The sequence below is a fragment of the Euprymna scolopes genome, chromosome 1 (genome assembly GCF_053919585.1).
Source record: "Euprymna scolopes isolate OS-2025 chromosome 1, ASM5391958v1, whole genome shotgun sequence".
Lineage (NCBI taxonomy): Eukaryota > Metazoa > Mollusca > Cephalopoda > Sepiida > Sepiolidae > Euprymna > Euprymna scolopes.
In genome coordinates this window covers 23525435-23551744 of record NC_136482.1, presented here as the reverse complement: position 1 = coordinate 23551744, position 26310 = coordinate 23525435, and the positions used below count along the sequence as shown (strand labels likewise).

Below are 26310 nucleotides of genomic sequence, written 5' to 3'. Positions count from 1 at the left end.
CAAAGTATGTTATAACATGAAACATAACAAATAAAAATTGGCTAGTCGGAAACAAAATTTAATTTGTCAGCTTCAATTTTGGTCTGACTTTACAAACCTGACAAAATAACTTTTATGTTGAATAATAATTAAATCATTGTATATAGTGTTCTGGAAGTGCTCTACAACTCAAAAGTGAAATGTGTAGTAAATCGGATGATGTGCAATTGTCAGGTAAACACAAGGTATGAGTTTGGAGATACACATGTGAACATGCGTAACAGAACCGCTGACACTGGGTTAGCAGCAGCAGCAGCCGCCATATGCAAATGATGTGACGTCCCAGCAGAGATTAAAAGGACACTTGTTCAAAGAAGCAGTGTTTGGAGGAATGGTGTTTTAAAGAAGCAGTGTTAGAGATGTAGCAGATTCGAGGCCCAAGAGAATGGGAAAGGGCGTGTTTAAGACACGAGTGAAAGAAAAAGGGCGTGTTCAAGACCCGAGTGTTCAGAGAAGTGGGATTTAAGGAGCGTCGATGGCGTCAAAGCAGAGAAAAGAAGTTTAAATATTTAGAAAAAATGAATTGTTGGAAATGCCAGATGTAAAGGTTTTTGTTAAAAACGAAAGTGCGTCAAGTTTTTTCTTTTCTACTATTTCCTTGTAACCGAGTCTACTACATGTTGGGTCTGTTAAAATAAGGTACACAACATTACATATACATAATTTGTCACTGTTAAGACCAGGCCTTTTCACAAAAAAAGAGTTCCAAATGGATTAAAAAAAAAGAAAGGGGGGAAAAAAGGGTTACCATAGAAGGATACAGTTGCAAAAGAAGAAGTACCGGACCAAGCCGAAATGGTAAACTTAGAGAAAAAAAAATGAATGGCATCTTGCTGTTAGTAATATCATTCGGTTTTATTATTTTTCTCTTTTAAATTTTTTTTTCTCCTGTTTTCTCAGTTATATGTTACGGTGCTAAGGGGTGTTTTGTGTGGAGCTTAGGTCACTAAATATTATTGTTAATGTTAAAGCCAAAAGTTGTATGAATTGGGTATATTATAGTGGAAATGGTTCCATGCTCATTTAACTCATTTAAATAGCTTATTTGTAAGTAAGAAGTTAAAATAAAGAATTTAACAATGAACGCATTTATATTCTTGAAAATTTGTACTCAAGTGATGTTCAACTCTCAACCGAGAATACCAAATATCTCCAGTTTTTACTTTACAGATTACTATAGTTTTTTTTTTTTTTTTGTGTTTTTTTAAGACATGTCCAATAATAAAGGATTGAAATTTGTTTTGGTTTTAGATTCAATGGAGGTTAAACCTGTGATGACTCGTAAATTGCGGCGCCGACCCAATGATCCTCTGCCACTTCCTGAGAAACGGAGAAAACCATCTCCTGATATCCTTTTTACAAACATTAAAAAAATGTTTCTCTATGCTTGTGTTTAAAACCTGCGCATGTAACGATGCATCAATTTATATGAATCTGTGGTACAACTTTTTTGTAGCACGATTCTGCTGTTTACATTAACTTCACTTTTTTTAATTAGTTTTTGATCAGAAAACCTGTGATGGTTGATAAGTGAAAGTGGTGCTATGAAACTTAAAGATTTTTTATAGGAACTATTACGACTGCTATATCAGGTTTGCACATGTGGCACGGACACAAATTGTAAAAGGGAAACAATAAAAAAATTATCACCCCTTTTGACCTCATCTTCAACAGCCGGGGCGACACTAATTCCCCCTTCTCTCTACTACTGTTTTCTTTCTTTCTCTTTTCACCTTGGCACAACGATGAACATATATGATATCGCATCGCTCCAAAAAAAAAATACACGCGCAAAGAACAAATTTCCACCTGTACGCATGTGCAAATATTCGAGATAAGGACTGCATTGAACAATTGAATTCACCAACAACATTAATAAACTTATCAAAACTATACACACACACACATCAACATGCTGTTATGATTTTTCCATTGTTCATAAATATATTGTTTGTATATATGTAAATCGGTTCTTTGTTGTCTCATTTTAATGTGGAGTCGAGAACCTGCATGTTTATCCTCTGCAATTTCATCACAGCCACCTCGTGACAAGCGAAAGATAACTTTGTATAAATTGACATTGTGTGTCTCTTTTGACTCTCTTCCGTTTTTGGCATTGATTTCCTGGCTTCTTTTGAGAATCAGATATGGTGCTTGCCCAGAATTTACCCTATATTAAAAATAAAAGAAAATAATGTATTCCAAAAACTATAAATTAAGTAGTTTTATTTTTAAATAAGAAAATCAAATTCTATGGTTTATTGAGGAGCAAATCTCTCACGATACAATTTAGAAAAAAATCTAAACAAGAAAGATAATTTTAAATTCAAACCCACAAGATTTTTGTAATGCCTATGAATTCTCATTAATTGCTTAAAAATGAAGTATGGCGTAGTTTGCTTGAAGCATTGTTAGAGAATAGAGGGCTAGAACAGTGTAGGAATGTACAGTCGTTGTGAGAAGATAAATATATGAATGATAATTTTTTTTTATTAATATATATTTATTCATTTATCTACCTGAATTTTGACTGTGGGTGGTATTCAATTCCAAAGGTCCTTTCGGGTAATAACCCATCGTCAGGGGAAAAAAGAAATCCTCTCTCTAGGATGTAAATTGCAATTTACATCTTACAGAGAGGATTTATTTTTCCACTGACGATGAACCTTTGGAATTAAATACCACCCATAGTCAAAATTCAGATAGATAAATGGATAAATATATATTAAAAAAATAAATAAATAATAAAAAAAATATTTAAAAAAAAAGTATTGCAATAAATATATGAATATATTTATTTCCTCACAACTGTACATTTCCTGCATTGTTTTAGCCTTCTAAAAATATGTCTGCTTAAAAATGATTTTATTACAAAACTACTTGATCAGTTTACATGTTTTTTGAATATTTTTTTTTTCTGTCACAGGTAGGTACACTGTACAGATTTTTCAATATAGGAGAAATTTGAGACCAGCAGCTCAGGTACAGAGTCCAGATAGTGCGTGGTCCTTCCTGTAAGTGAATATTGAAATATTATTTCAAACTTAATTATGGCTGATTGACAGACTAAGGCTCTTTTCCTGATGCTTTGACATCTAAAAGCAAAATATGACAAAATCTAAGACTATGATGATAAATATTGATGTTCCTTAATTTTGTTTACCTCAGCTCAATTATTACCTCGATGAAAATGAAATCCTTGAAGACTTGAAAGCTCTTAACAAATTGCCCGGTCGTCCATTACAGAAGAAACCTATGTCCCCGACAAACAATAATGAATCCTGCCTAACAATGGAAGCAAAAATTGAAGATGGCCGTCTCTACTACGACAAAAGATGGTAAGGTTATCTTTGGTTATCTGTCACTAATTTTCATTGCCCCCCCCCCTCACACACACACATCTTTTTTTTAATAGTTGGGTGTATGAAGATTTTAGTTTTTTTATTGTTGTATTTTGGTTTGGAAGCTTTTCTTTTGTACTTGATTTCTTCTGTTCATCTAATCATGTTTTTGACATTTTTTAATTTTGGAGATGAAGATAGATAATTTGAGGCTGAAATTTGTTTGAGAATGTGTTTAAAAAAAAACTTGTGGGCAGAAAACAAAAATAATTGGCAAAATGTTAAGACACTCAAGTAACTTAATTGTCGCAATTTTTAAAAAATTTTGTTAAATAATTTTTTGTTTTTATTCATGGTACAATCTATATAATTATAAAACTCAAATGACCTAACGGGTGTTGTAACCCAACATCCAGTTTACGACTTCCGGTTGCACATGCGTACATAAACAAATAATCAACGTGACACTAAAACGTATTGTTTTACTGTGTACGTTTTCAGTGTCCCAATTGTTTTTTTTGTTTGTTTGTTTTCGTGTTTAAATTATCCAAATAAACAATTAATACTTTCTGCATTTTTTTTTCATCGTTCATTTCTGTATTACGTTTAAGTTAAACGCAATTTTCTTACCAATAAATCTACTTTAACCCGTTGACAACCATAAGAGCATTTTACAGCAGCAATTTACTCACCCACTTTATTATATTTTAATTTATTCTCCGTTTTTTAATACACGTTCCTTAAAAACATTCATACATTTTTTTCTACACTACCAACATAAATAAATAACCCTGAAAATGTTTTTAATTTGCGTTACAAATCATCAACGCGACAATAAAATGTATTGTTTTACTGTGTACGTTTTCAGCGTCCCAGTTGTTTTTTTTTTGTTTTGTTTTTTTTTTCGCATTTAAATTAAGATATATCAAAATTTGAATTTAACTTCAAGTATTATGGTATCTGTTCAGTGCACATTTACCTATAAGTATGGCAAACCACTTATAATTCAATGGCTGTAAGTTTTTTTGTTTTTTTTCAAAAATAAACAACTATAAACAACAACTCATAGAAATCTATCTATATTCTTTTTTTATTTTAAATGTTTCTGTTATTTCACAAAAAACTATTTTCTTTACGTCAGAAGTGTCACGCTCATACATTAATTCCATAGCTAATATATATATATATATATATATATATATATATATCTATCTATATTTTTATAAAGTAATAGGGTTCGTGTGTTTCTGTCTGTGTGTACAGCTCTCCACCATCAACGAAATATAAAGGAGGTAAGAGGGTAGATCTCTCCTGGTAGAGAAACATTAGAACCCATTTTAGGATGTTTCTGTTATAAGAGACATAAGAATCTTTGCCTAATTTCTTTATATACTATTCTACAAACAACCCCCATATCGAATGACTTATGCTCATTTGCATATCACATTATATTAAATCTCTTTAACTAATTACCTCGACCTTATTACATATTGGAAATATTCTAATCATTTCAACTGTACTATTTACAAAATCTATTTAACATTTAATCTATCTTCTATCTTCTATCTATCTATATCTATATCTATATCTATCTTCTAAATATCTATAAAAACAGAGATGTGTGTGTGCCACAGACGATTTCTGATTGGTTAATCCAATAATCACATCTCCTAAAAAACAATCGTTTCTACGCTCTTACCTTTACCATAAAATATTATGGCTTTATTTATTGTCCATCTTGGAAGGGTTTAATTTTTTAATAACTTGTTATTTACAAATTAAAAAAATACGAAACTATTATACGAAACTAAACTACACGAAATACGCGCACACACGCACACACACACGTTCACTACCGTCACGTTGTTATGGCAACCAAACCCGCTGACTTCTTTTTCTCATTTCACTCGTGGTCTTAAATTCATTTCGGGTTTGTATTACTGTACACATAGATTCGAATAAGTTGCCAAAAAACAAATATATAACAAATAAATGTTATCAAAGGCAAATTTTTCGTGTTTTTATTCAATTTAACATGTTTATTCAGCTCGAAAAGCATACAGTGTTTACCGATGTATTGGAAAATTCAAGATGGCGGCCGATTCTCTCTTTAACACGGTAAGTTTGGAAAAAGGTGTAATAAATAAAAAACCGGTTAAAATACTGTTAAAAACTCGCTCAATATATGTTACCGTGACATAGGTTGACATATATTCGGCGGGTTTTTAATAGTATTTTGTATAGTTTTTTTATTTATAACACCTTTTCCCAAACTTACGGTGTTAAAGAATGTGTGAGACGCCATCTTGAATTTTCCAACACATCGGTAAACACTGTATTCTTTTCGAGCTGAATAAACATGTTAAATTGAATAAAAACGCGAAAAATATATCCAGTTTTTATCGGTTTTTTACCTTCTCTGCAGAAGTACAAAAAAAAAAAAAAAAAAAAACGGAAGGTACTTTTACAGAATGTTAAACTAACCCTAACCGATGTTTTATGTTTAGTTTAGGAAAAGTCAGAAGAAACAAAAGTCATTATTGCATGAAATATACGTATTTAGTTGAAGTATTTTTTATGTCAATTCTTTCGAAGAAATTTAGCAAGAATACCTGTAAACCAGGAAATCGGTAAAATGTCATCATGGATGAATACTTGTCTATTATAATTTCTACCCTTGACAAAAACTTAGCCATAACAAAAGAGATTTATTGTTCAGATTGTTTTTGAGATTGATTTCTAAAAAGATATTTTATAAATAAAATCGACTTTAAAATTAAAGACTTAAATTACAATAATTGAATTTAAACATTCTTATTTCAATATTTGGCACATAACACCTGCAAAAATGATCACAATGTCAGGATTTCATTTTATTTCAGAATCGATGGCAAATACTAATATTTAACATTAGTTTATCATTTAAGCCGATAAAAAGCCCTTTTTTTTCCGAGTCATAAAAGGATTTGGAGTTTCCTAATCAACCTTTCGGGTGCAGTTGCACGCTCTCAAAATAACTAAAGTGTTGGCTTTAAAAAAATTGGTTCATTAAAACTAAACAGGTTTAGTTTTAATAAAAAAAAAAAAATTTTTTTTAAATCGCTTTGGTAATTAGATATGTCGTATGGTTATCCCTAATCGCTGAATAAAACCGCTAACGAGTTGAATGATTACGACATAAAATTAAACTCGGGTTCCTGAAACGGAAACTTCGTTTGTTTTTGTTTTTTTCTTATCAATATATTTACATTGTTATTTTGTTTTCATTTTCAATCATTCGAACAGTTTTCTTTTTCAAGTCAAGTAATCCAAGTTACAAAATTCCCACTGTTTACTATGCTAAAATCACAATGACTAATGTATACCTATTAACCCTTATCCTTGAGTGGCCTCTGGGCCTTGATAAGTGGTGACACCCATGTAAAAAAAAAAAAAAATCACTCGAACAGTTTTCTTTTTATAATGTACAGTTTTAAAAGTTTAAAAACGATATAGTTTTTACTTCAGGAAAATTAATGGATCAGTTTTTACGATGTGCCCTGTTAAAATACTGTTAAAAACTCGCTCAATATATGTTACCGTGACATAGGTTGACATATATTCGGCGGGTTTTTAATAGTATTTTGTATAGTTTTTTATTTATAACACCTTTTCCCAAACTTACGGTGTTAAAGAGGGTGTGAGACGCCATCTTGAATTTTCCAACACATCGGTAAACACTGTATGTTTTTCGAGCTGAATAAATATATTACATTGAATAAAAACACAAAAAAGATATCCAGTTAGGTAGAAAAGTAACTTATCTTGCCTTTGATAACATTTATTTATATATTTGTTTTTGACTATTTTTTCGAATCTATGTGTACAGTAATCTTGCCAGGATGCGGAGGAAAATGAATGAAGGGGGAGGGGAATAAAATAAAAACATTTTGGAAACAGAGTAAGTTTGAAAGAATTGCTTTGCACAGAAAGAAATTAATGAAAAAATAAAATTAAATTTCTTTTCTTTCTTGATTTTTTTTTAGTTTTTTATGAAAAAGGAAGTCAAAATTAAGACTATAAAAAACAATTTTTATTAAGAGCGAACCTCAGTCGTCAGGTCTGTAAAAAAAAGACGTGGAATAATAAATGTTTTCTAATACAAATTGTTTTTACTTATGTGTTCATTTGTCTCTTTGAAGTTCGTTTGTTTAATATATCGGTTTGCAATATAATTTTGTCATTCTGTCAGACTCAAATTTTAAATCTATATATCTATAAAAGTGAAAGTGTGTGTGTGTGTGTGTGTGTGTCTGTGTACATTTCCCTACGAAATAACTCTGTCAATTTTTAGTCTACAGACTCGAAATTTGATATACAGGGTACTGAGATTTGGAAAAATCTATGTGATCGGTTTTTAGCCAGAAATTTGGCGATTAAGGGGTCAAAGTTCAACGATTTGAGCTTTGAGAACTCTACCAAACTTCTCCGACAATTTTGGGTCTACACACTTTAAATTTTAGATATAGCTTCCGTGGACATGGATCTAACTTAATAACTTGATTTGAGCCCAAAACAATAAATTTTCAGGGGTCATAATAGGGGTCAAAGTTTAAAAAATTACCCCCTTTTTTTTGCTCAGCATACACCTCCAAACACCCGGGCAATGCCGGGCACCCATGCTAGTATATATATATAATGACCCAACGGGTAGTCTATAACTTTAAAATTGTGTGCACAAAAACATTAATTTGATAAAACAATTTGAAAAATAAAAATTCATACTCCAGTTCAGTTATAAACTAATTGGCTTTTCTAACTCCTTATCGCTTAGCTATTCCTGTTCATTGTCATCAATTAAGCCTAATAATTTTTTTGTACAATATTAAGGACCTTTTTCTTTAAGTTTTTTGTTGGTCTTTGTAAAATACCTCTTTGTTCTCTTTTTTTTTTCCCATGTCCGTACAAACATGTAAAAATGTAAATGTCTTGTGAACAAACATCTTACTTCCCCAGTTTCCATTAAGTTAATGCGCAATAATATACACCAGAATAGTCCAAATAAAATTTCTTCTGTCATCAAAGCCATTGTAACTATTAGTGGTTTTCATTATAGTTTTTCTCATCTTTAATGTCAATTCATGCAAAAACATGTTCTCAACTCGTTTCGTTATTGTGCAGTCTGGTGTAAGAATAAAGTTGGCGATGTTAATTGAACTATTAAGACAAACATGAAACTATTTTGAAAATCTTTATTTCAAAGCGAAGCAAATTTAAACCTACAGTTTTTTTATTGCTGAAATCTATTATGGCAAGAAACCTCACAAGCAATTTTTGCGCTGTTAACTCGGCAATCGTGAATCTTGATAAAAGAGAAACGGAAAAAAAATTACATTTGCTTTTTCCAAAAACGGAAATTTTAATACTGATTCTTCAATGCACACTTAATTCTCAGGTTCTTCCTCTTTTTATCACCTTATTTCCCATATTTTATTTCGTTTTCCTGTTCGACTCTCTTCACAATATTGCAACTAATTGCTTAGGTTCTCATTTCATCCACTATCACTTCAAACTCTTCATTTATTCCTCTTCCATTCAATTGAACAAATAGCAATGCCCGGTTGAATTCTCTATTATGTATTTATCTCCAATTAATCCCAACATAAACATCTCGTGTGTGTGTGTACTAGCAAGCCGCCCAGCATTGTCCGGTCGTAAAATACACTTAAATATGATATTTTAATTAATGCTGATTTCATATTTATTATTATGCTAAATTCTGCAGGGTACTCCTTCATATGTAACTTTAATTTAATATTTAAATATTAATGACGACCAAAACAAATGTTACATATTGGGGTTTCATTAAAAGAGTCTTAGAGATAAAGAGATGTTGTTGTAAGAGACTTAGACAGATTGTTCATGTTATTACGATTCCTATATTTTAAATGTTCATTCCTTAGACGTGTAGAAGAAGAAAGCTCTTAGAATGATGAGATAGTGTTCACTGTTCAGACATTGTGTAGACATGCTGATGTTGATTCACATTGTAGATATGAGATGTCGAGATGTGTATGAAAAGACATTTTATAACACTGACATATAATAACAATTCAATTAACCTTTTTGTAGAATCATAAGACAAGACGACGTTTTATAAAACACATGATGGTTTATTTCGTCACGACTGGCCGTGGTTTTCGTCATCAAGAATTCAAAGCTTCACATTTTAGTTTCAAAGTGATCGTCTCGCTTCCTAGACGTTCGAATTCCAAACTCCAGACTCTCTCTGAGTTTCTCACTGACTGTCCCTCTGACCGACTAACTCTCACTTCCTATATTGAGAAATCCATGCATGTCCGGCCAACGTGATGAAACTCACGTGCCATCACATACGCGAGTCGCACGTTTCCCGAACATTATGATTTCCCAATAACCTATTTTTTTCTTTGATGGTTTTACAAAGGAATTCAACCTGCATATCTAATTTATTTAACCAATATTTTATTATCCACATTCTTTTAACAATTGAATAGTTTATTTATTATTTATTTCATCCGAATTAACAATTTACTGGACATTCCATTTAAACCTATTGTTCTATAAAACCTATGTCCAGGATTCGATTTCTGCTTTCTCTCATTTTATTTTCATTCTAACTAATCTCTCTATTTATATACTTACATGAAAAGGGGACAGCCCTTATCATGTAACATCCCTCCCTTCCATATTTCACAAAAAAAAAAAATGTATGCATTTTTAAATTTAGTACATTTTTTATTTTTACATCTACACAACCACACGGCTAGAAAGATCAGGCTAAAAAAACAAAAAAAAAAGAATCTCTTTCAGTCAGCCCTCCACGGCCGACTTCACAATTATTTATTTTTATAAGATCAGAACCTTTCTGATCTTCTTGGCATTTACTTTTTGGGTGTAGGGTCTTTACCTATGTTTCACATCAGCTACTTTCCAGCCACCCATATGCTGCAGACTAGAGGTTTCCCCCTCTCTCGAAATTGACTTCCTTCGTCCCTAGTGTCCTGATCAACTCTTTCCGCATGGTTAGTCTTATCAAATATGTTTTGTTTTTTTCTATACCTATCTTATACGGGACATACCAAAGCTCATATACTTACATCTTTGTGGTTGGCTTCAGAAGTTTAAGATATACCTTTTTTTTCTCTCATACGGATTCACTCGGATTTCCTTGCTTGGATTCCTGAAACTTCGACGAGGATTTAGAAATATCACCCCTAACTAACTAACACCTTTTGCGCCCAACACCTTAATTGCGCTCTGAATTCTATCTAATAGCCCGATTTTTTTTTTTTGATTTTTTTTTTTTTTTGTGATTTTTCTTTTCTCTCACCAGAGCTTCCAAGATCCAGCAGATATATCCCACATTCATGCGTCTCTAAAAAAAAAAAAAAAATACAAGGTTATATCTTTCTTACGTAATCTACGGCATATTTTTGCCTGTCTCTTACTTCATTAAGCTATATGTGATTGCCTCGGGACTACCTATCATCGGTTTACTGGTCCCCTTAAGAATTTTTGTATTCTTTCCAACGCCTGTTTATTAATTAAGCCAAGTCTTACCACTTGCTTGGAGTCGTTACGTGCAACCAGCTTATTTTAAGCACTTAATTAACCAGGTTCCCAAATTTTTCGAATAGGGACACATCTTGTGCTTATCAATCCCTACCAAGTCACTTTTCTTGGAGAAAAATTATAGAATCTCTAAAAAAAAAACAACAAAACCAAATGCTAAAACAAAACATCTTTCTTACGGCTTATCACATCTAAAAACTCTAAATACCCGTTTACGTAATTTTAATTCTTGTCCCCCCCTTCTAAAATTCTAACTGAATCTGTAAGCCAACCATACGTCTTAACTAGTTTTATTTTCTCCTAGACTGTTTAAATCTAATGTATATTTACTGATAACTTTGAATTCTTGCTGTGAAAATCAATAACATTTACATTAAGTATAAATTTACAATATTGTTTAAAACACATTTTCAAAAGAAAATACCTTAATACATTTAAAAATTTTGCAACAAAACACAAAAAAAATAATAAAAATTTGTTACATTATACATTTCAAAAGTCCGTTGACACAAAACAAAAGATTGTCCCTTTTTCAAAGATCAGAACAATTAAATCATACCAAAAAGCCGAAAATTATTACAATGCATAAATTTGATTTCATTCTGCATCTTTCTTTTTTCTATAGTGTATTTTATTTATTTATTTTATTTTTTTTAATAACACAAGTTTTAAAAGTACATCGGACTTTGACACATTGTTACATGATTGACACTTGATTTTTAAACAAAGCTGCTTTGACCCGCAAAACATTTTCTGACACATTTATTTTGTTGTGTGTATGTGCTTACATAAACAAAAGAATTCATTTCAATGAATTATGCACGGTGACTTGTGTTTACTACAATTTATTCATTACTACGGATTTCTTTTACGGCATATCGGCCTTTTCTTTTCTTTCTTTTTTTTTTTTTAATATTTCTTGTATCTTTTGTTCTCTGTGTTCGGGTGTGTTCAATTTTATTTTTTTTTGTTCTTTTTTTTTTGTTCGCATTTCTGTGATCGTGTAATTTTTTTTTTTTTTTCGTGGTATTTTATTTTTTTAATTATTTTGGACCCTTTTAAAACGTTTCTTTTTCGCATTATGTGATCGTCTAGTAAACGTTGTTTTTTTTTTTTTTTTTCGTGGTAACGCCAAAAAAAAAAAAAAGAAAAAGAAAAACTTTTTCTTTTTTTTTTTTTAACCCACCCTTGCATGAGTGGACTAGTCACGTACACCAAATTATGTATATGTAATATAGGGGTTTCATTAAAAGAGTCTTAGAGATAAAGAGATGTTGTTGTAAGAGACTTAGACAGATTGTTCATGTTATTACGATTCCTATATTTTAAATGTTCATTCCTTAGACGTGTAGAAGAAGAAAGCTCTTAGAATGATGAGATAGTGTTCACTGTTCAGACATTGTATAGACATGCTGATGTGTATGTCACATTTTATAACACAGACATATAATAACAATTCAATTTACCTTTTTGTAGAATTATAAGACAAGACGACGTTTTATAAAACACATGATGGTTTATTTCGTCACGACTGGCCGTGGTTTTCGTCATCAAGAATTCAAAGCTTCACATTTTAGTTTCAAAGTGATCGTCTCGCTTCCTAGACGTTCGAATTCCAAACTCCAGACTCTCTCTGAGTTTCTCACTGACTGTCCCTCTGACCGACTAACTCTCACTTCCTATATTGAGAAATCCATGCATGTCCGGCCAACGAGACGAAACTCACGTGCCATATACATGCGCGAGTCGCACGTTTCCCGAACATTATGATTTCCCAATAACCTATTTTTTTCTTTGATGGTTTTACAAAGGAATTCAACCTACATATCTAATTTATTTAACCAATATTTTATTATCCACATTCTTTTAACAATTGAATAGTTTATTTATTATTTATTTCATTCGAATTAACAATTTACTGGACATTCCATTTAGACCTATTGTTCTATAAAACCTATGTCCAGGATTCGATTTCTGCTTTCTCTCATTTTATTTTCATTTTAACTAATCTCTCTATTTATATACTTACATGAAAAGGGGACAGCCCTTATCATAAACATCATCGTAACACAAATATCAAGATCTAATCAGACAACCACCTAAACAAAACTAATTCGCCTCCTCCCTTGAGGCTCGCTTTCACAAATATCCAGGAGCTTAGAAGTAATCTAGATGATGTAGAGTCTTTTTTTTTTTTTTTTTTTTTTTTTTTTTTTTTTTTACACAGTGATCACCAATTATCAAGGCCCGGAAGCCACTCAGGGATAAGGGTTATTGCAAGTACATTACGTTAGTGTGGAGATTTGATAAAGTGTTTACTTAAGGGGGCGGTTCATTAGGAATTTGTTAACGTTTGACTTGAACACATCCAAGTTGTAGTCCGGTGAGAAGCAGGCAGACGGAACAGAGTTCCACAGGCGTGCAGTTCTAAGAAAGAAGCTTTGTTCATGGAATCCGCGTTTTGATTTAGGCACAGATAAAGAGTGGGGGAAACTTTTGACAGTGGATTCAGCTAGATGTGTGTTTTTCGTGAAAGATTGGCGAGGGGGGATCAGAGATTGGAGTTCAGACGAGCACCTGCCATGGAAATAACGATAAAACAAGGATAGGCTTGCAACATTTCTTCTGTGGGAGGGAGGTTGAAGGGTAGAGAAAAGGGCATCCCCCACTAAGCCACAAAGTCTATTTTGTACTCTGTCAAGGCAGGATAGGCTGTTTTTAGCAGCTCCTGCCCAGATATGGCAACAGTACTCCATCCTTGGACGTACTTGGCTTTTATATAGAGAATTGCATCAGTAGTGAGATATCTTCTGGAGCGGTAGAAGGATCCCACCATCTTTCCAGCGACCTTGGCAACAGACTTGATGTACGTGTTCCATTTCAGATCAGGAGTAAAGGTCAAACCCAGAAGCTTGTCAAAACACGGGGGCCTCACCCAGACGAGAGCCATCCATCACAATTGATGCCAGATGGGGATCAGAGCGTTGATGTAAGAATAGGAGTTTGGTTTTGAATGCATTAAAGGTAACCAGCCACATCTTCCCCCACTGAACCACGCGCTCGAGATCAGAGGAGAGAGAATCAGAGAGAACTTTGTCATTTACAGCCTTTGATGTGTTGCCGTAGATGGTCGTGTCATCAGCATAGATGTCAACGAATGATTTAAGTATGTGTTTAGGGAGGTCATTGATGTAGATCAGAAAGAGAGTTGGGCCCAGGATTGACCCCTGAGAACTCCAGCATTTATATTGCAGGCCTCCGATTTTTGTCCATCTACCACTACTCTTATGAGCCTCTCGGAGAGAAATGATTTAATGATTGAGAAAACATTTCCAGTTTTACCGTAGCTGGAAATCTTGTGAAGTAGACCCTTATGCCATACCTTGTCGAAGGCCTTTGATATGTCAAGAGCAATTGCCCTAGAAAGGAAGCCTTTGTAAAGAGATTCACTAATCCTGTGGGATATAACCGTCAGCACATCTGCGGTAGATCTTGCAGAGCGGAAACCATATTGTGTGTCACTAAGAAGGTTATTCCTGCTGAGGTGGTTGACTATTTCTCTATTTAATATCGATTCCAGCAACTTACTCATAACACACAGGAGACTTATAGGTTTGTTCTGAGAGGGAGATGACTTATCACCTGAATTCTTAAATACAGGGCAAACTGATGAGGTCTTCCAGGGAGTCGGAAAGCACTTCTCCTTAAGACAGCGCTTAAATAGTTTTGTAAGTATGGGAGCAAGTTCTGGTTGAAGCTTTTTTAACACTATAATTGGGATGCCATCAGGGCCAGTTGCTTTACTGGAATCTAGGTTCTTTATTAGCTTGGCGACCTCATGCACGGATATTTGTATGTTACCTAGCTTGTTCTGTGTTATAGGAGGAAATATGGGGAGTTGATAGCCTTCGTCGCATAGGGTAGAATTAGCTGCAAAGTTCTTTGCAAATAGTTTGGCCTTGTCTGACGCTGACGAGATGACCTCTGGTCCATTGATAATGGTTGGGATAGAATGCACACTTCTGTTCAGGATCCTATTTGTTTTTTGCCAAAACTGGTGGGATCCAAGCCGCTGATCAGCTACCTTTGATTTAACAGACTGAGCATATAGCTCTCTTGCATTTTTTATTACTCTTTTACAGTGGTTGCTGGCAGTCCTGAAAGCAGCTTTAGTCTCCGTGCATTAGTACTCAGTACGTTGGTAGCTATGGAAAAAGTGATTTCTGTGCGCGATAGCAGCAGCACATTCTGGGGAGAACCATGGCTGGCTGTTAGGTTTTTGTTGGAATTTTTTAGATGGTATGAATTAGTCTATGCCTACAATTAACCATTCGGTCAGATCTGATATTATAGAGGACACATCCTTTTTAAACATGGAGTGCAGAGGTAAATCAGATATGAATGTACGGAAGCTATCCCAGTCAGCCATAGAGTATCGGTATACAGTACGGTGGAGGGGTACGTCTGGGGGTTTCTTACATTTCGTTTTTATCTTAACTGATACGACGGAGTGGTCGGAGGATCCTAGAGGAGAATGAACGGAACATGAACATAGCTCAGGGGAAGTTGAGAGAAAAAGGTCTAAGAGGCTTGCATATTGACCGGGTGTATCGGGCACACGGGTGGGTTCGCGAACAATTTGAGTGAGGTCATAAGCAATGGCAAAATCATAACAAAACCTCCCCTCATCATCTGTCTTATTTGAATGGGTCAGCCATTCCACGTTATGGACGTTGAAGTCACCCCAGATGTGGATGTTAGCCGAGGGATGTGAAGACAGTATGTGGTCTATTTTCTCAGATATGCTCTTAAAGATAGTAACTCCGCTGTTGTGGGGCCTATAGAGGGCAAATATAAATGCAGTGGTGTTATCAAGTGCAACCCGGAAGCACATATAGGGTAAATTAGGATCTTCTCTAGAGATATCCCTGCCACACGGGAAGCCATCCTTAATGTAGGCACATATTCCATGCCCATGGCGATCTTGGGTGTCAGATTTAGCTGTTAAATTAGACTATCCGTTAATTATTCTTATTATTATTACTTCTTAGTAAACTCTGCGAATATCTTAAGCATTAAGTGAAACAAACTTGCACTCCTCAATCCTCTCTAACTACTTCACCATGATAACTCCCAGGATACCAGAGGATTGCGTGACTAATGCCTGCAGTTCACTTGGAAACGCAGACCACCTAGTGGTATCAGTTGACATCACACTTAAATCTTAACCCCAAGGTGAGGAACAATTACTCAAAGCAATAAGGTACTACATCTTAACCCCAAGGTGAGGAGCAAATTGCTCAAAGCAATAAGGTACTACAAAAGGTTTGACTGGGAAGCTATTAGAAAATGCATCAAAGATTCTCCATAGACCAATATCTTCTTTGTTCCTGCTGAACAGTGTACCAATGAGACAACTGAGTGATGCAAAGCGGGCATTGAAATACATGTTCCCATATGGAAGCATTATAGCAAGCTCCACTCACCCCCACGGTTCATTACAGATTATGCAGCTGTCATTGCACAAAGAAGCCTGCATTCTGCCTGTTCGTATGTCTTAAGGCAAATACGAATAGGCAAAAATTCATAGATGCTAGAAATCATTGTAAGAGAGAAATAGCCAAAATAAGCATACTGAAATAATTAGGAAATGCATAGAATCGCAAAAATAGGAACTTGTGATTTCTAGAAAGGGATAATCAGTAATTCCTCCACTATCCAACAACAAGAAGGTTGCATGCACGACAACAGAGATGTAACTAATTGGCTGGTGATTCGCCTCAACTCCACCTTAAGAGCCAACAAACAACTTATATATTATGTTCACTATTATCATATTCCTGTTCACTGTCCTCGTATTCAGTTTAACGTTCATTTTACATGTTGGCATATGTTGGATGGCTCCAAACAAATAAATAGATCAGGTCTTTATCATCTTTCTCTCAAGTCCTTTTTTATCACTCATTTCCACGTTCTCCTTGAACTGGATCTGCTGCCCCTTAACTGTTCAACATACCTACTGACCCAAGAATTCTCATCCATTTTTTTCAACATGACTATACCATCAAAGTCTCCTGTTCTGCACACATTTGCCTATATTGTCCAGATTTAATCTTCCTCTATTTCAATTTTTATCTTCTCCGATGCTTACAGATACGATTGCCTTCAGAATCTTTTCCCTGCTCCATGTTTCCATGACTGTACCAATATTCAGAAATTTAAATATAATGTGAACAAACATCTTGCTGCACAACTTTCCACTTTAGATGCATCTTATACCTATGGTAGCGCCTTACTTCCCAGTTGCAGCTTTGTTTGAGATAAGTTAAAGAAGAAAAATAATTATAATATATGGAACGCTGTTTGAACTTGACAGAGTATAAAGGCAATTTTTTCTCTGGCATAAAAGTGTGAATATGGAAGGAAATTCTAATTTTTATCCAAATCAAAGCTAAATATTCTATTTTTTTTTTCGTTGTTTGTCTGTCAGTTTTTTGAGTCGGATTCTGTTGTATTGTACATCCATTGTATCATTCTCGTATCATTTCTCTGCATGATAGTGATGAGTTTAGTCGATATTGATTTGTAATTTACAGAGATTGACTTAAAATACCTGTGTGAATTCAAAATAAATATTTTTTTTGTCACTATTTAACTTTAAATCTGGTTTAAATTCGGTTTCACTAAAGAATCAAAGAAAAAATATCTAATTCCAAAGATCAATATTTCTACTTGTTCTGTTTATTTGGACATCTTGAATTTTATTTTTGAATAGTTTGAATAATACAAATTACCAATTCTACTTAGTCTTTTTAAATACAATTTTTTGAATTCTCAATATTTTAATATTGGATAGATAATAGATTCTGGTCCATCCCTCATTTATTTATTTTTATTTTAAGGTTTCACAAAGGACAACCCGTGTTCGTAGAAATAAAAGACATTGAAAAAATTACTGGAATCATCAGTACCATTGGCACCGTAGAGGTATGTAGAATCTCTGGCATGGATTTGAGGATGTTTATCTCTCTATCTCCCTGCCTTTCTTGATGTCGATTATTTTTTAGTTGTTAAACCCAAAGTAATAGATGGATGCAATCGGTATTCCAAAATAATTACACATCTAAGTGCATGGTAATACCATAAGTCATCCAGAATGAGTCGAAAAATAGCTGACTATACTTCTATTTTCCATTCATAAAAAAAATCCTATTTACTTTTCTGCAGACCTTTAGCTATGTTTGCAATTGTTTTGGGCTCTGTCGCAGTCATAATCATTCTCGTCAGATGTGTTGGGTGAAATCGGCTTCCAATTCTGGTCGGGTCTTTATTTATCCTACTTTCTCAAGTTTTGTAATTTCCATGTTTTCCTTGTCTTTCTCGAAGAATTGATCTTGATATCTTAACTGTTCTACAGCTACTAAGCCAGGTAGTCTCATCCATTCTTTTAATGTGACCAAACCAACACTCTCTTGTCTGTATTATTCCAATTTAATCTTCCTTTCATATCCTCAGATCAAATCTGTCTTTAAGACTCACATTGTACAACCATTGTATCATTTTCCTATCTTTTCTCTGCATGTGACACATCCTCAACCCACATTAACCACGTTTTATTTCTATACATTATCACATTTTTTTTTTTTTTAATTTTTTTTTTTTATTACATTTTCACCCCAAACAAGGCACATTGCCACTTTGGTGTAGGGGGCTACTATCAGGGGAAACAACTACTGGGGTACTATGTAGGGATTTGGGCAGCAAGATGTTGGTTCACGTTGCACTTGAACTTCTGCATGTCAGTACAGTTGGGGAAGCAGTGATCTGGAATGGAATTCCAAAGTCTAGCGGTTCTGGGGAAGAAACTACCAGAGTAGAAAGATCTTTTACATTTAGGGATCTCTACAGTGTGGGGGTGGGATTTTGCAGCTTGTCGGGTCTGTCGAGGGTGTTCACATCGTGGGGGCACGAGTGCTTGCAGTTCATCAGAGCATTCACCATTAAAATACTTGTAGAACAGGCAGAGGGATGCAATGTTTTGTCGATGGGACAGAGGCTGAAGCTTAGATGCCAGTTTAGGGCCTATCAGATTTGCGACTCTCTTTTGAACCCTGTCAAAGAGCGAGAGACTAGTAGCCGATGCACCAGCCCAAATATGACAGCAATACTCCATACATGGGCGAATGGTTGCCTTATAGAGGTACAGGATACTTTCGGGTGTTAGTAGTTTTCTAGCACGGGAGAGAGAGCCCACCTTCCTTGCAGCGGCCCTGGCAATGCCCTCGATGTAATTGTTCCAACTCATGTTTCCTGTGAATGTTAGGCCAAGGAGCTTGAAAGACGTACTCTCAGATAAAGAGTCGTTGGCCATTGCTATAGGTGGTAGAGAAGGTTTCTTGTAATTATTGAATGAAACCAGTTTAGTCTTTGCGGCATTGAACGTGACCATCCATTTTTGTCCCCATTCCACTACTGATTGGAGGTCATCCTCTAGTGTTTCTGCCATTTCTTTAGATATATGTTCATTTGTTTTCCTGTCGTGCCTGCTATAGAGTGTGGTGTCATCAGCATATATACCCATCTCAGAGGCAATTTTGTCGGGGAGGTCATTTATGAATATCAGGAACAGTAGAGGTCCAAGGATAGATCCCTGGGGCACTCACGCATTTATATCATATTGTTTAGATGTACGACCATCGAGGACAACCTGGATTTTTCTCTTATCTAAGAAGGATTTAATTATGTTAAGTATTCTACCAGTGATACCGTATGATCTAATCTTCCTGAGGAGACCCTCATGCCATACCCTGTCAAAAGCCTTAGATATATCTAGAGCTACCGCTCTGCCCTCTCCCGCTTTGTCCAGTGAATGGTATATGCGTTCAGAGATTAGTGAGAATGTCTGCTGTTGAACTGGCTTGTCTAAATCCATATTGTTGGTCGGTCAGAAGTTTAGCATCTGTAAGGTGCTGGACTAGAGCATGGTTAATTAAGGTCTCAAATATTTTGGCAGAAAGTGGGAGGAGGCTAATAGGGCGATAATTTAATGGGTCAGTTCTTTCGCCAGAATTCTTGAATACTGGTACCACAGAAGCAGTTTTCCAACAGCCCAGAAAGCAAGTTTCATTAAGGAATTTGTTGTAGAGTTTGGAGAGAACTGGAGTTACTTCGGCTGAGCACTTTTTTAATAGCACAGCTGGGATGAGATCGGGTCCACATGCTTTTGAAGTGTCAAGGTTTTTTATGATAGCATGCACCTGAGCAGGGGTGATTTTCAGATCGTCTAGCGTGGCGTCTGTCCGCATAGGAAATTGAGGTAGGGGGTTGTTGGAAGGGTCCAGTGTGGAGTTTGAGGCAAACCGACTGGCAAGCATGTTAGCCTTGTCGGTTGCTGAGCAAACAACCTCGTGATTGTTGGTTAGTGGGGGAATTGTTGATTGCCCATTATTTACTACACTGTTGTAGATTTTCCAGAAGTCATGAGTTCCTAGTTTTTGTGCTTCGATGCGTTTTTTAGTGGTTTCCGTAAATTCCCTCTTAGCTGTCGTTATTTCTTTCTTAACGTTACTTCTAGCTTCTATGTACTTCTGTCTGTTTGAACTGGACTTATGTTGGTTAAACCTGCGGAATGCATGCTGCCTTTGAGCAATGGCAGTTGCGCAAGTCGAAGTAACCATTGGGGAGAGTGGAGCTTGCTATAGAATTTCCGCATGGGAACATGCGCTTCGATTGCAGTTTTGAACCATTCAGTGGTCTCGTTTGCATACTGTTCAGCAGGAAGAGAAAACATATTTCCCCATGGGGCGTCTCTGATAAGATCTCTGATGGCTTCCCAGTCAGCCTTTTTATAATATCTCGTTGTTTTGAGCACTGGCTCTTCAGTTTTGGGTCTAGAGTTTAGGGCGATTTCAACCATTATCACTGCATGATCACCGTTCCCAAGTGGGCTGTCTGCTTTCGTTATACAATCATCAGGAACTGTGGTCAAAAACAGATCTAAAAGTGATGCGTGTTGTTCTTCCTGATCAGGGAAACGGGGTGGAAAAGTAACAATTTGTGATAGGGAGTGAGAAGCTATGAGTTGCGCTGCCCGCTGCATCTGTGTAAGTAGAGAATCCAAGCCAGTTTTTGTGATGGACATTAAAGTCACCAAATACATGTACTTGTGCGCTAGTGTCGAAGGAGAGTGCTGTGTCTATGCTGTCAGATACTTTGTTTATTATGGTGCAGTCTTGGGTCGAGGGAGAGCGGTAGAGAAAGTAAAAGTAGCTAATGTTGTGTTGCATAATTAGTCTAAAGCACATAAAGTCTTGATCATCCGTTTCTAGGTTTGTTTCTCTAGTCAAGGGAAGGGTATTACGAATGTAAACTCCAAGTCCGTGCATATGTCTGTCAGAGTCCTTACGGCAGAGTGGGAGATATCCAGACATGTTAAAGTAGTTAGAGGGGATGGAGGAGTGTAGGTTAGTCTCACTTAGTGCTAAGATATCCGGGGTATTTGTTAGGAGAAAAAATGCTTCAACATCAGCTAAATTAGTTCTAAGCCCACGGATATTTGTGAATGCAAGCCTCAAGGGAGGAGGCAAGTTGGATTTATTTGACCCTAAGCCTGGTTTAAGCTTATTTTTAGATTGTACTGTCATCATATTTTTTAACGAGTTTCAGTTAGGTTAGAGGGAGCCGAACAGGAGGTTATGCAGAGTATCACACATGCATCACAAGTAGACCATCAGCTGACCCTCCATCAACTAGGACTGTGGCCTCAGGAAAGCCCACCGGGGATGAGTGCAGGGTCCCTTTCCATGCGCGACATGGCACTGCAAACATCCCGATATTATACAACTGTTGATGGAGCAGCCGCTCTAAGCGCTATCAAAGAGTTAGGGCACCTGTACTACCAGTCGGAAACAGCAGCCAGTAACTGTCAATCCGGTTGCATACGTATGTCTTAGTTGACAGCGGTAACTCTCTACTGGTAAATAAGAAGAAACTCTCTGAACATATTTCATCCCATCCTAATTTTTGAAATCATACTATCATCTGATTCTTGCTGTAACACCACTCTGGGCAGGGTCTAGTCATACATACAAGCAAGAAAATGTGCACTCTAAGTCCCTGTGGCAACATCTTTTACTTCATTTAGTGATGGACCCCTTAAAAATGCAATCAGACACTTGTCACTGAAACTACTGCTGTGGTTCTCAGTGCACAAGATGCACATAACCCTCAGTCGGTATGGCAATGCTTTTAGGACGCTGGCTTTTCATTCGTCTTCAGATGCTGTGGTTGAGTTCTTGGTGCTTTGGTGAATGGTTGGCTGTAGTGTTGGTGATGTAATTAACTGGGTTTTCAAATCAAACAATTCATTAATAACTCTGAGATCATTTTTATAAACGGGAATAATTATTCATAAGATATTCAGGTTACACTTTGTACAAAGGGAAGTTAATTCTTCAGGTTTCTTGATGCAGGGTGTTTTCAGACAGCTTCTTAGTCAGGAGCAAAAGCTTTTCAACTTAACTCTTCTGGGGGGGTTTCTGGCCCTGGGCAGGAGCCCAAAGCAATGCGTACTCTTTGATGCCAACAAACAAATCTTTCCTCATTTTTAAAACACAATGTGTTTTTATTGAACTCTAATTCCAACCACCATCTCTTTGAGATTAGCATTTCCTCCTCTGTCGTTTGGAGATTACTCTTTTCTTCCTCTATCATGTTTTTTTTTCTCTTTTCTTTCTCTATCTTAAATCATATTTCTCTTTCTCCTTTTTCTTTCCTACTCTCTCTCGAACCCATTTGCTCCAAAGAAACTGTATTAACTGTATTATCAGCTATGCCCTTCCATCTTTCAGTTTAATTCCCATCACTTATATGGTGGTCCAACACCTAAAATATGTGGCCCAATGACAACATCTTCATAGATAAATTTCTTTTCTGTGCACTATGTCAGCAAAAAACTATTCTCGGGTTTTGGAGAAAGGAATGAATTTCTTAAACCTTGTGTCAAACACCTAAGCCTTAGCCCATAAGCAAAGTGAACTAATATTACCCAGGCATACAACATCGTTACATTGCAATTGTACTATCATCTGTCCCTCCTGTGCTTTTACCAAGGTAACAAAACTGCTGAACAATTATAGTTTTTCTTTCCACATATACTTTCTCTACATTTGAGTTCTCATCTCCTTTGCTTCACTGAGCAACACTCTACTGGTAAAGGCTGAAGTTCCCTGAAATTACTCCGTCCACATGTGTATATGTATACATGTATGTATATTACATCTCTATTCAGTTTTTTTAAGTTTTTTTTTTTTATTATTACATTTTCACCCCAAACAAGGAACATTGCCACTTTGGTGTAGGGGGCTACTATCAGAACCAACAACTACTTAGGCACTATGTTGGGATTTGGGCAGCAAGATGTCAGTTCACGTTACACTTGAACTTCTGCATGTCAGTACAGTTAAGGAAGCAGGGACCTGGAATGGAATTCCAGAGTCTAGTAGTTCTGAGGAAGAAACTACTGGAGTAGAAGGATCTTTTACATCTAGGGATCTCTACTGTGTGGGGGTGGGATTTAGCTGCCTGTCGGGTTTGTCGAGGGTGTTTACGTCATGGAGGCACAAGTGTCTGCAGTTCATCAGAGCATTCACCATTAAAATACTTGTAGAACAGGCAAAGGGATGCAACGTTTCGTCGATGGGACAGAAGCTGAAGCTTAGATGCCAGTTCAGGGCCTATCAGATTTGCGACTCTCTTTTGAACCTTGTCTAGGAGCGAGAGACTAGCAGCAGATGCACCAGCCCAAATATGACAACAATACTCCATCCATGGGCGAATGGTGGCCTTATAGAAGTACAGGATACTTTCAGGTGTCAGTAGTTTTCTAGCACGATAGAGAGAGCCTACCTTTTTGGCAGCGGCCCTGGCAATGTTTTCAATATAATTGTTCCAACTCATGTTTCCTGTTAACGTTAGGCCAAGCAGTTTGAAAGATGTACTCTCAGACAGGGAGTCACTGGCCATTGCTATTGGTGGCAGAGAAGGTTTCTTGTAATTATTGAAGGAGTCTTTGCAGCATTGAATGTGACCATCCATTTATGTCCCCATTCCACTACAGATTGGAGGTCATCCTCTAGTGTTTTTGCCATTTCTTTAGTTATGTGTTCATTTGTTTTTCTGTAGTGATTGTTACGTAACCAATCCTATCTGGCTGAATTTATAAAACCTCAACAATGTACATCAAATGCTGCTGATGTTGATCTGAACTAATACCAAGACTTTATTCATTTGTTGGTGGAAATTTTCCAAATAAAAATCAAACCAATTTTTGTTTAAAGAAAGTAAAACTAAACCAAAAGTGGCCTTTTATTTTTCTTTCTAAATCAACATGTTCAAACATAAAGTATGAGATAGTAAAGCTAATCTAATCCTAATGTTATCAAGTATTAAAATTATCCTGGAATTTATATGGTATAATTCCTGAAATATAAAAAAATATCTTGGAAAATCCTGGCATTTTAGTTGCAAATTTGTCTGACAATCCTACTTTATTTATTCCTCTCTCTCTCAAATGCTTCCTTATCACTTCCTTCCAGATTTTCTTTCACCTTCTCCTTCCCAACTGAATCTGCTACCTCAACTGTTCTATATCTACTAACTCGATAACTTTAATCCATTCTTTCAATAGGGATATGATCAAAGTCTCTCATTCTACACGCATTTAAATTTAATGTTCTACTTCAAACTTTTTTTTTTTTTTTTTCTAGAAAAAAAGTGATTGATATAATGAATGTCTAAAAATTTGTATTCATTTATGGTAAAAAATATGTTAGAATCAATGGGGTGGAATTTTCTGAGTAATCCAAGGAAAGATTGGCTTTATGCTTAAATTATTTTTGGTCTCCTTTCAGATCTGGGTGAAGCGCTGCGACAACAACAGCAAACTGCGCATCTGCTTGTCGCAGCTTCAGAAAGGGAAATACATGTTACGACGCCGTTCCATGTGACTATCAACAGAGACCAGCAGCCGACCAAGACGAACGACCTGGTCTCACTATGAGATGACATGAAAAATTGAACTGCAGTTTGGGTTTTCCAAACTAACCCATCAACACACTCCCTCCTCAAAAAATATGTATGGCTTGAATGACATTTTGAATTCAACGAACATTTAAAGAAGAAAAAACAATTGAAACGTAAAAATTCTTTTTACTTCTTTGATGTGCTATGCCTTCTGTTGTTGGTTTTAGTGGGTGATCGACAACGGCAGGCAACAAAACTGGAGAGGGGGGTCTGGCCCCTCACCCTCCATGTGAGGTCAACAAGCCTTAGAACCACATGAGCAGCACAGGACAGGTTGTCCTCTCTCTCAGGATGAAATCCGAGGAGGTGGCGGCTAGTTTGCCCACAAAGGAAACTACATGTGATACATTTGGTGTCCGTTAGACAAAATTCTTTTACTTTAAAAAAATAAAATAAATACATTCTGATGGGACAGAAATCCAATAAACTAATTTACATTGGATGAAATATTTATTGCAAGAAAAAAGAAAAAATTTTGATTCTTCAATTTATTCGAATTCCTTAGACATCTTTTCACATCTTGCGTGTTATTTTTCCCAAAGTTTTGGTCGATGTCGCTTCCAACCTTCTTCAGGTATCTCTGTTTGCAGTTGGGAATCTGGCAGAAGGATTCACAGGTTCAACAGATGAAAAAGCTTGGAGGTTACATCGACCAAAAATTTTGTGAAAATAACACCCAACCTGAGAACAGTAGTCCTACGAATTCGAATAAATCAAATAATCAAACTTCATCTCAAAAACTTAGAACTGTAAATGAAAATTCATTTGTAAAAAAAAAAAAAAAAAAAAATCTTATGATTTAGAAAAAGATGTTTATTTAAATGGTTGAACATTTTAAGAGAACCCTGTATAATTGAAGAGCTCTTGTTTTGCGTTTATGTCTGACACAGATTTGTTCCATTTTGTTATGGTTGGTTTTGTGTGGAATCACAAATTGATCACTTTTGTTTTGTTTTAGAGTTCTTCATTTTCCACTGTTCTTTAAAACTATCGCCAAAATTATTATTAAACTTATTTTTATATCAACGAACCTTCTGATTGTACGTGGTTAATGTGAAATCATTTTGCTTTCTGTTTGCAGTTTAATTTGCTTGTTATACATCCAGTTCTCTTCAAATTCTTTTTCTTAAGTAACGCCATTTTAAAGCTAAAAAAATGTTCTGTATTTTTTTTTTTTTTTTTTATATTAATATTTATTTCCCTTCTTGGGATCTTTTTTTTTGTTCCTAACTTGCTAATAAACAAAAACATTTAC

General features: G+C 35.5%; 1 protein-coding gene across 2 annotated transcripts in view; it reads left to right on the top strand.

The window, feature by feature from the left end:
* The window catches only part of LOC145286431 (sin3 histone deacetylase corepressor complex component SDS3-like), a 59401-nt gene extending 33091 nt beyond the window's left edge, over positions 1-26310 (top strand). Inside the window, exons 6-9 of one of the 2 annotated variants that reach the window (XM_080135372.1) lie at positions 1291-1386; positions 3203-3377; positions 17876-17960; positions 24884-26310. In XM_080135372.1, coding sequence (XP_079991498.1) covers positions 1291-1386; positions 3203-3377; positions 17876-17960; positions 24884-24979 — 452 coding nt within the window. In that variant the 3' untranslated portion in view covers positions 24980-26310. The remainder of the gene's footprint in view (positions 1-1290; positions 1387-3202; positions 3378-17875; positions 17961-24883) is intronic. The other variant, XM_080135413.1, reaches the window with a different exon arrangement.